The following is a 9,734-nucleotide window of genomic DNA, read 5'->3' as shown; positions in this document are numbered from 1 at the left end:
GTACACGTAATGTGGGATGACCATGAACTTGGTCAATGCTAGTCTTCCAAGGATGGCGTGATACAAAGTTTCGAAGTCGGCCACCTCAAATCGGATGTACTCGGTCCGGTAATGATCCTTGGTCCCGAAAGTACCAGCAAAACCACCTAACCCGGGACCCGAAGATGATCCCATAGAACGGAGAGTTCGTTGGGGTGAGCATATCCGTAACGTCGAGGCCCATCTTCCTAAGAGTCTTGGCAAAGAGCACGTTGAGGCCGCAGCCGCCGTCGATGAGTACTTTTGTGAGTCGAGAGCCTGCGACTACCGGATCTAGGACGAGAGGGTAGCGTCTTGGGTCGGAGAAACTAGTCCACTAATCCTTTCTTGAAAAGGTGATTGGCACTTTGGACCACTTAAGGAACGTAGGCGTTGTTGATTCAATGGACAAGATTTCCCGAAGGGCTAGTTTCTGGGATCGCTTGGTAGTACTACCCGGAGTGCCGCCGAATATGACGCTGACGGTGTTGGACGGGTTCTAGAATTTCCCGTTGTCATCCTCATCTTCGTCTTCTTTGGCTTTGCCCTTGTATTTTGCTCCAGAAGGTTCCGACAGATCTTTCATGACTCTGCGAAGACTATAGCAGTCCATCGTAGAGTGCTTGGAGTGTGGGTGCCACGAGCATTGCTTCTTTAGGAGCTCCTTGAATGGAGTCCTTTCTTGATTTCCGCCGCTCTTCTTGGAGGACTGGGACATCGTCGCAACAGTATTTCTAGCTTCCTCTTAAGGTTTTGACCACCCGAGTAGTTGCCTCAGTTGTCGTAGGGGCGATCGTTGCGATTCTTGCCGTTACTTTGGCCATTGCTCTAGTTGTTGTTGTTCTGGCCTCGGTTATGGTTAGACTCGAAGCGGTCAATCTCTTTGTCTTATTCATCTGCCCAAGCTTGGATCATAGTCTTGAGGGATTTGATATTTTCCGGGCACCTCCTGCCAAAATCTTGGAACATCCGGCGATCATAGAGACTGTTCTGGAAGCACTCTATAGCGTCTGATTTCATGATGTCTACGATAGTGGCTTTTTTCGAAGAAACAGCGTAGATAGCTACACAGGTTCTTGCCTTGTTGCTGTTTGATCTGCGACAAGTCGATCCTGTTGCCAGGACATTGCATTGCCCCTATGAAGTTTTTCGTGAATGCCGTCTTTAGTTGACTCCACGTGTTGATGGAGCCCGCTTCTAGGGATTCAAGCCATGTGAGTGGCCCTGCTTCCATATTGATGGGGAAGTAGATGACTTTTGTGTCATCATTTCCCCCTGCCGCCTGGACTAACAATGAGTAGCACCGCGGCCATTGAACTGGATCTTGCTTCCCCTCGTACTTGGTAATACCCGGGGTTTTAAACTTGTCGGGTAGAACCGTCTTGCATACTCATTTGGAGAAAGCGGGGAACCTGTCGGAGTTTTCTCCCAAGTAGTCAACTTCTTGATCGCGTTCGCGGCGGCGTCCTTCGATAATGTTACAAGCGTTGCGATTCTAGTTTATCTGCTGACGGAGGTCGCGAGGTTGCTCAGGCTCTTGGCAGGGCCCACGGTGGCCATAGCCTCTCGAGGGTCCCGTCCGACTACCTTCTACCCTGTGTTGATTTGCTCTGGGGTTCTTGATCTTGAGAACCTCATTTTGACTAGGTCTAGCAGCTTCGTTGCGACTTGGGTGCCTGCCACTGCTGCCATGATTGGAGGAGGTGTGTCGAACCGAGCTGATCGGGTTTTGTCAATCGAGTTGCTCGTACGCATGCTCCGCCAGTAGAGCCAGTTGCCTGGTGTACTTGTCTTGTGCCATCACGCGAGTGAGCAAGTCAATGGAGGCGATGGTGGTGAGAGGAGTGTGGTGGTGATGCGATTGAACTACTTCAAAAGCGTGATCCAAGTTCATGATGGATAGGTCAGATGCAAGGCGGCGGCGACGATCTGCTCATGCCGCGTTTCTTGTACGCCGATGATTTCTTTGACTCTCGGTCTCTTCTCCTTGGACATTGGCAGAGAGTTCATCCGTCGACACATCATCTGGATGGCGCTCGCGTCATGGATTTCTTTCTGGTGGCTCCTCGCCGTTGCCCCCATGAGGAGCGACGATGGCGAGTAGTTCTCGCTCTGGGGAGAAACTACTCGAACTTGACGTGAGAATCTCCGCGGGGCCGTCTTCTTTATAGATAGGCGACAGAGGTGTTCCCTCCTCGTATGGAAGGTTGTCGAGGTATGTGACAAGGCGTGACTCATCGTCCTTGGTGAGGGCAGATGGCTTCATGTTGATCCAGTAGACGAATCTGCCTTGTGGAGTAGATGTGATTACCAGGTCCTGCCGTGGACCTGATAAAGGAGTCTCCTCGTCTGGATCTGAGTAGTAGTCGAGGTCCTCGATTGAATCCGAGTTGGATTGGGATCTGGATAGGGAAGCTTGGTAGACGGTGCTCGTGTTTTGGAGTCCGAACGGGAATCAAGTTGTATTGTAGACCGATTCGCACGATGACTCGAGCGCCAGCTTGTGGGAACCAGTCCGACTGGTGGGAGAAGTCGAGTTGTACTCGAACTCATCCCTTGGGTCTCGGAAGAGGTTGAAAATTTTGTTGAATTTTTCAACGAAATCCTCCAAAGCTTGGCGATGGAGGTTGATGTCGTAGTGGTTCTCCTCTGGGGCTAGCGCAATGTGGCGGTGGAAGTTTCCAGCGCTGTCCGTGACACAGACCCAGGAGCTAAAGACGAATGTTGCGCCTTCTTCGAACGCGACAGTGGGCTTGATGATGAATGGAGCCATCGAGTTCGCCGATGGATCTTTGGCGAGAGCCCCTAACTTGCGCGCCAACTGTCGGTGTTTAGACCCAGCAACCTACCGAGAAGGTATCTGAGATAGTGTTTTATGTGTGGGGCTCACTGAAGACTAGGAACTCGAAGGTGAACTCGAACACACGATTTAGACAGGTTCAGGCTGCTTATGTCGCGTAATTCCTTACATTCTGTGTATTGGTTGGATTATATTGATTGATGTTGTTTGGAGGGGATCCCTACCTCGCCTTATATCGGGGGGGGAGGGAGGGGGGTAGGGTTACAGGTCGGTTGTTTACACGAGTACTAGTCGGATTCGACTAGAGAGTCCTACTCAAAGTACTACGATTAGTTTCCTAATCCTCGACTAGTCCTTATCCTCCATGTAGCATGTAGACCACGCCATTCTGCACCGTAGTCTCTATGTCTGATACGTCTCGGTGTACAACCCTGTATCTAGAACTATCCAAACCTCCCGGTGGGCCCATAGATGTATGGCCGATAATATACATATTTGCATAATATTATTGCTGGTCAAACTTTGACGTCTTTGATCATCAATATCTTAAAAGTCATATGTATTGACATTACTCAATTTATCATGAAATTATTTTATAATATGTATAACTCTTTCTATTTTAAATAATTAATTTTCTGCATATATTGCCAGTCAAGGTATCATATTGAAGGCGACCGGTGTCGACACTACAACAACTTATATTTGGGATAAGAGGATAATGGTGATCTGGTCTACAAAGATGAGATTTTTTTTCTAGCAATTTCTACAAAATGTCGTATTCCAATTTCCAACAAAAAAAGTTAAATAGATGAAGTAGCTTTCATGACGAATATAGTACACCGATCTTGCATTGTAAATTAAAATAATTATTTATATGTTTATGGGCAAAGTGGAACTAACTTTGGTTGTAAACCTTAGAGCATTGAGTTGCTCATCTTTCTTCACCTTTAATTGTATATAGTTAGGCTTTGGACCTTCCTTGTTCACAACTCGTAGGGCCTAGGCATTAGTACTTGATGTTTTCTTTTTGTCAAACTTTTAAAATTTTGGCAATCAATAACTCCAAAAAATTCTAGTTAAAAACATAAAAAATAAATATTCGGATTGACCTTGAAGATATTTTCTTAACTTCATATTAATTTTATTATATCCTACAAGCATATGCTAATAGAAAGTAGTGGTCAAAGTCGCATATCAAGGATGAAAAGTCAAAAGACTCGAGTATCTTTTACTAGAGTGAGTACAAGCTATTTGATTTTAGAAATTCTGACTCCTTTTGACCAACAATCAGAGGGTCCCAAGTGGGAAACTTATCGGTGATTGGACCAGCAACTCTAGCAACTTTTTTCCGAGAGCCCGTGTAGTACCCATGAGTCCATTGCTCTTTTTTTTTTCCTTTAAAAAAATTCCTTTGCTCACTTTGGCTGATTCATTTCCTTTTGTACACAACAACGTGGATCATATATATCATACAACGTCAGCGTGGGCAGTGAGCATCGCGAGCTGCTGCCTTTCCTCGTCATCACCGGCCACAGCCGCCGGCGAGCTCACCACGAGCTCTCGCGGGACCAGCACGTCGGTCTTGTCGGCCGTGGGCACGAGGCATGCTCACTTTGGCTGATTCATTTCCTTTTGTACACAACAACGTGGATCATATATATCATACATCGTCAGTGTGGGCAGTGAGCATCGCGAGCTGCAGCCTTTCCTCGTCATCACCGGCCACAGCCGCCGGCGAGCTCACCAGGAGCTCTCGCGGGACCAGCACGTCGGTCTGGTCGGCCGTGGGCACGAGGCAGATGGCCCCCAGCGTGGCGAGCCTGAGCGCGTTCCTGAGCAGCACGGCGAGCCAGAGGCGGGCGAAGTCGTCCCTGGTCACGTGCAGCGCGCGCAGCACGGCGGCGCCGCCGGCCTTGGCCGCCAGCATGCCGAGGCTGTCGATGCACATGAGCAGCGCGAAGAAGGTGCCCTCGACGCCGGGCGGGCACAGCTTGGTGCTCAGCACCATCATCGGCATCAGCCGGACGCGGCCCACCACGCGGGAGACGCACTCCTCCAGGATCACGAAGGCGGCGTCGGGCACGCCGAGCGCCAGGTTCCAGCGGAGCACGAAGGTGAGGTCCAGGAGACCGGAGACGCCGTAGAGGAGCTGCGCGCAGAAGAGGATGCTCCGGAACGGGTAGTCCTTGAGGCACTTGTGGTAGATGAGCACGCCCACCATGGACGCCACCGCGCCGATGGCGTGGACCAGCCCGACGAATTCCTGCATACATGGAGGTGGGTGCAACAATGATTTTCATGCATACATGTATTATTCTCATGATAGTTTTGGCATTTTGTGGAAAAAAGTTTCATTAAAAAACGCAGGACTTATCTTTTCTATATTACAAGTAATTTTTCCTTGTTGAGACAGACAAACCTGGCCACTGGATCGGTAAAGATTGTTGTAGCTACTGCCTAGCAGGTTACCCTTAATTGCACAGCACAACTCCACAAAACAACCACAAACTGGCCATTTTGTTCCCAAATCCCAAGTAGTTTTTAATCATTGGTAAGGGACATTTTGCATTCTTCTTCTTCCACAATTCAAATGTAAAGTGTAGCACTCATTGTGCTAATACTTTTTTTTGGGTATAAACATCAGATGACTGATCTTTCTGAAAAAATGCTATATTAAGGATTCCATGGATTACTTCTCAGTTTAAACCTCTAAATCTTGGCCTAAGAGTCATGAAGATGCAGTGTTGCAGAGACGCTATTCAAAAGTGGACTGGCTATTCAAATGATCAAATCCAGGCTAAGATTCTAAAATATGGAGAGAGAAAAACTTGGGATAATGTAGTTTACCAGTCTATCATATAGTACAAAGGGACATTCAGGGCAGCATTATTGAGCAGCAATATTGGTGGACCAGGACCTGCATCCCAGATTTCCAGTCTGAAGGAGGGCAGCTTTTATCTAGGTTTCTTTTTGATAGATCTTGCTTTTGTTAGTTTCAGTTTACAGATAGTGATTGGTGTTGTACCTCAATGTTCTATTTCTTTCTTGCTTTTTGTACTTTCCTCCCAATTTCATGCACTTTTAGTATTATAAGGATAAAGTTATAAAATATGCTTCAGAGATTAAAAGGTTGTATGTCTGTATATAATAAAAAGTGAAAATCATCTTGAGATGAAGATGCGAAGAAAGCAAGCAAGGAAGTTGTATGCCTACAATTTGCTCACATGCTGCACTCTTTCTAAATGTTTTGAGAGCAGAAGTATTATAATAAAATCAATTCATGTCAGGCTCGTATCAACGCAGAACAAACCACATACACCAAGTTTATTTTCACTGGTGTCTGGTAGTATTACTTCCAGTTTCCAGTTCAATACACCCCTTTCCCCATCACATGTATGACTACAGCAATTACTTCGACTAAACCTTTTGTGAAGATCCTGCACATCTTACTGACTGGCAGTAGATTCAGTTGGTCTATTTACTCTAAAGGCACTTCACCAATTGGGCTGCAATTCCGCTAGCAGAATCCAGTTGACCAATATGAGTTACAAACTAATTTTTCTGAACATTCTGTAGGTCAGGCTTCATATTTGGGTCAAGCATGCCATGGAGATTCAGATGGTGCAGGACCAAGCCATTAATTATAGCTCTAGTTAACAGATCTGCTAATTAACAATGCCATTAAGGAGGTAAGGAAAACTACTTTTACCTGCAAAAATCCAGGATTTGGTGGTGTTTTGTTAGTGTACCAGTAGAACTGCCCCTCATGGGTGCTGATACTCAAAGCCAGCGATAGGAACATGTAAAGAGATGGTTTCCACACTACTGGATACTTTATAGTCCGAACCATTCCCTTCACTGCCCCACTAACCTTGTTTAAAACCTGCATTTCATTAGCATATCAGTGAGAATATTCTGCACTTTTCATGTATCTTTCATCACTATAATTGTTACATATGCATAGATTCATAGATTCTTATTTCTTCCCCCACATGTATGCATCTACACCTCTTCAGTTAACTCTCTAGGTCAACTTTTGAGAAAGTATTTGTTTAAAGATTTACCTGAAGAATATCAAATAATGAAGCATCAGATTCATATTATTCTGAACTTTGCTAGGAGTAGGTATTTCGGAAGAATAATGTAGAAAATCACAATTCAGCTTGGACAAAACAAGCAACATAAGGTGACGTCAAATAGAACATCATGTTTGCCAAAGCGAAGCACTAAAATAGATTCAAATTTATAATTCCAATTCAAATAAATAAAACAATCACAACTGAATGGTGCAAGATCGGTGATCAACATACCTTCTCTTTAGCATTATGTTGGTATGTTTTCAGCTCATATATAAAAAATCCAAGGAAAACCACTGTAGCAGGAGGTATAGCCATCACACCTAATGCACCCTGTAGTGAGCCAGAATTCATTCAACATATGATTCCTCAGTGAACCAACACAAAGATGAAGCTTAGCAAATTAGAGCATTTGACATAAATTGACCTGTGCCCCGAGATGGTGGACAAACATGCCACTTGTGGCATACCCAATAAGTGCACCTAGAGATGATGAGAATGCACAAAGACTCTGCATGTCTGGAGCCAATGCCGGCTTATCAATACTGTTCTTTGCGATGCAAGCATCTATCGTTACATCAGCAATGGCAACTGCTGTTGATATTCCCACCAAGCAAAGTACAGCAGAACTCACTGGGAGTCCGGTAGCCATTGCAACAATAGTAGCTGAAACCGTTCCAAGTATTCCTACCATCACAAAAAATAAATGAGGATTTATCAGCGAAGTCTAAAGTTGATGCTCTCAATTGGGAGCCTGACTGTTTCCCAAAAAGAAAACGCCTATATTTGCTGCAACTAATTGGCCTGCTATGGCCAAAACATGAAGAGTGATAAAGTAGCCTGAGAATTGGTAATCAAATATGTAGCTATAAATAGATCACTACGCAGCACCTTAAGCACGAACAACTGGATCAAAGACCTCGACCTGCGACACACAGCCTTCTCGGTGCAGACGTTCATTGAATATGTAAATCTGTGGACTGCAACGCAGCAAATCACCTTAAGACAGGAGCAAGACGATGAAATCACTTGGAAACTCAGCAATACAGGACAATACTCCGCAAGTTCAGCCTACCACGCACAATTCTATGGGGCAGTCAGTACAAATTACAAGGAACTCATTTGGTCAATTTGGGCACCGCCAAAGTGTAAATTTTTCAGCTGGCTTGCGATCCAAAATAGAATTTGGACGGCGGACAGACTGAGTTCAAGAGTGTGGCCACACAATCCATTATGTGCTTTATGTCGACACGCACCAGAAACAGATGCTTACATATTTTTTCAATGCCTGTTCACCAAACGCATTTGGACCGACATTTCAAATTGGCTTCAAGCACCGGAGCTTCATCCAAATACCTGGGGACATTAGGAGTCACTTCAAGCATGGTGGGAGGACAGGGCAAGAATGACAGGGATCTCGCGCAAAGGCCTGTCTCTAATCATTTTAGTTTGCTGGGAAGTGTGGTTAGAGCACAACTCTCGCATATTTCAGAGAGTTGAGGCACCGTTGTTTAGGATTGCCACAAAGATCAGAGACAAGGCCAAGACATGGGTTCTAGCTGGGGCCAAGCATTTGGCACGTTTGATGTGTAGAGTGACCTTTTCGGGTTTACATGCCCCACTGTAAATCTCCGGCCATCGGCCGTCTTTTCTTCTAAATTAATATAACAAGCAGCTCTCCTGCCGGTTCGTTTCAAAAAAAAATATAAACCTATAATATACTAAATATCATTTTTTGGGGACAGTGATAAAGTAGCAGTACGCATAACAATTATCTTTTCATTTTTCTCCTATTTTCACCTTATAATCTACTAGAATAAAATATTAAAATAGCTAACTCCAACTAATAATTTACAACACGATGTGTTACAGGTACAACATTCTGAGAATCGGTACCAAAAAAATTAAGAAGTGAAGGGCTAGTGAAAAAAAGTCAAGAGCTTAGCTTAAATGTTCCTGTTGCCCAAATGATTCAAGAGGAATAACAACTTTTTACCACAAATTAAACTGATATAGCATTGCTTAAAATGAATAATCACACTGGTTTCAAAACTGCAGACATGGATTGAAGTGCGTACAAGAACAAGCCTACAGCACACAACTAGACAATACCTAGATGAAATATATTGAAATTGTGCCACAAATTATTAATAGGCCGAAAGTGACATGCACCAAATAGTCTCCGTAATGAGGGAAAAGCACCACACATAAATTTTCACTGACTAAATAAAATCAAACATCTAATAAACAATGCACAAATTGCCAATGACTTAAACATACTCCACGCCAGTGCGTCACAGTCAAAACACTACATTATCCACCTTTACCAAATCCTTTCCAACCTCACATAGAGGGCAACCAGAAACAGTCAAGCTAAATTAGAACTACACTGAGAAATGCTGAAACTGTGCTGAAAGTGACACATACCAAATAGTCTCTTGCACCCCCGTAAGAGGGCAGAACATCACCTCATTCATAAAACTTTTCTCCTAATAATTAAGATTTAAGATCAAACAACCAATAAAAAACACGAACATTGTCAAGGATTCAAACCCATTCCACATGACCTCATCAGTATGCCAGTCAAAACAGTTTCTCATCTACATTTACCAAATCCATTTCAGCGCCACATAGACAACAACCAGCAATGGTCAAGCTGAATTAGAACTATGTTTTCTGTTACACCACAACATCCGTCAAATCATTATCAAGCAAGAACATAAACAATTGCAACAAGCTAAAATATCCAAATCCGAAGGGCCTGATAGTCAAGCATTGGTAAATCCCTGAACTAAATCTGTATTTGCGTAGACACATTACTGAAATTAGTATATACATGG

At 44.3% G+C, this 9,734-nt stretch overlaps 1 protein-coding gene across 1 annotated transcript in view; it reads right to left on the bottom strand.

Moving 5' to 3' along the window:
- Positions 1–4,004: 4,004 nt before the first annotated feature.
- LOC101774947 (probable folate-biopterin transporter 6) overlaps positions 4,005–9,734 on the bottom strand; it is a 6,341-nt gene continuing 611 nt past the window's right edge. Inside the window, exons 2-7 of the mRNA XM_022824319.1 lie at positions 9,322–9,383; positions 7,795–7,874; positions 7,322–7,581; positions 7,129–7,227; positions 6,528–6,701; positions 4,005–5,081 (exon numbers count right to left, since the gene is read on the bottom strand). Of these exons, the coding sequence (XP_022680054.1) occupies positions 4,479–5,081; positions 6,528–6,701; positions 7,129–7,227; positions 7,322–7,581; positions 7,795–7,874; positions 9,322–9,383 (1,278 nt within the window). The 3' untranslated portion in view covers positions 4,005–4,478. The remainder of the gene's footprint in view (positions 5,082–6,527; positions 6,702–7,128; positions 7,228–7,321; positions 7,582–7,794; positions 7,875–9,321; positions 9,384–9,734) is intronic.

This window comes from Setaria italica, chromosome II (genome assembly GCF_000263155.2).
Source record: "Setaria italica strain Yugu1 chromosome II, Setaria_italica_v2.0, whole genome shotgun sequence".
Classification (NCBI taxonomy): Eukaryota; Viridiplantae; Streptophyta; class Magnoliopsida; order Poales; family Poaceae; genus Setaria; species Setaria italica.
Note: the sequence above shows the minus strand (reverse complement) of the source record. Positions and strands in the feature narration are given on the sequence as shown.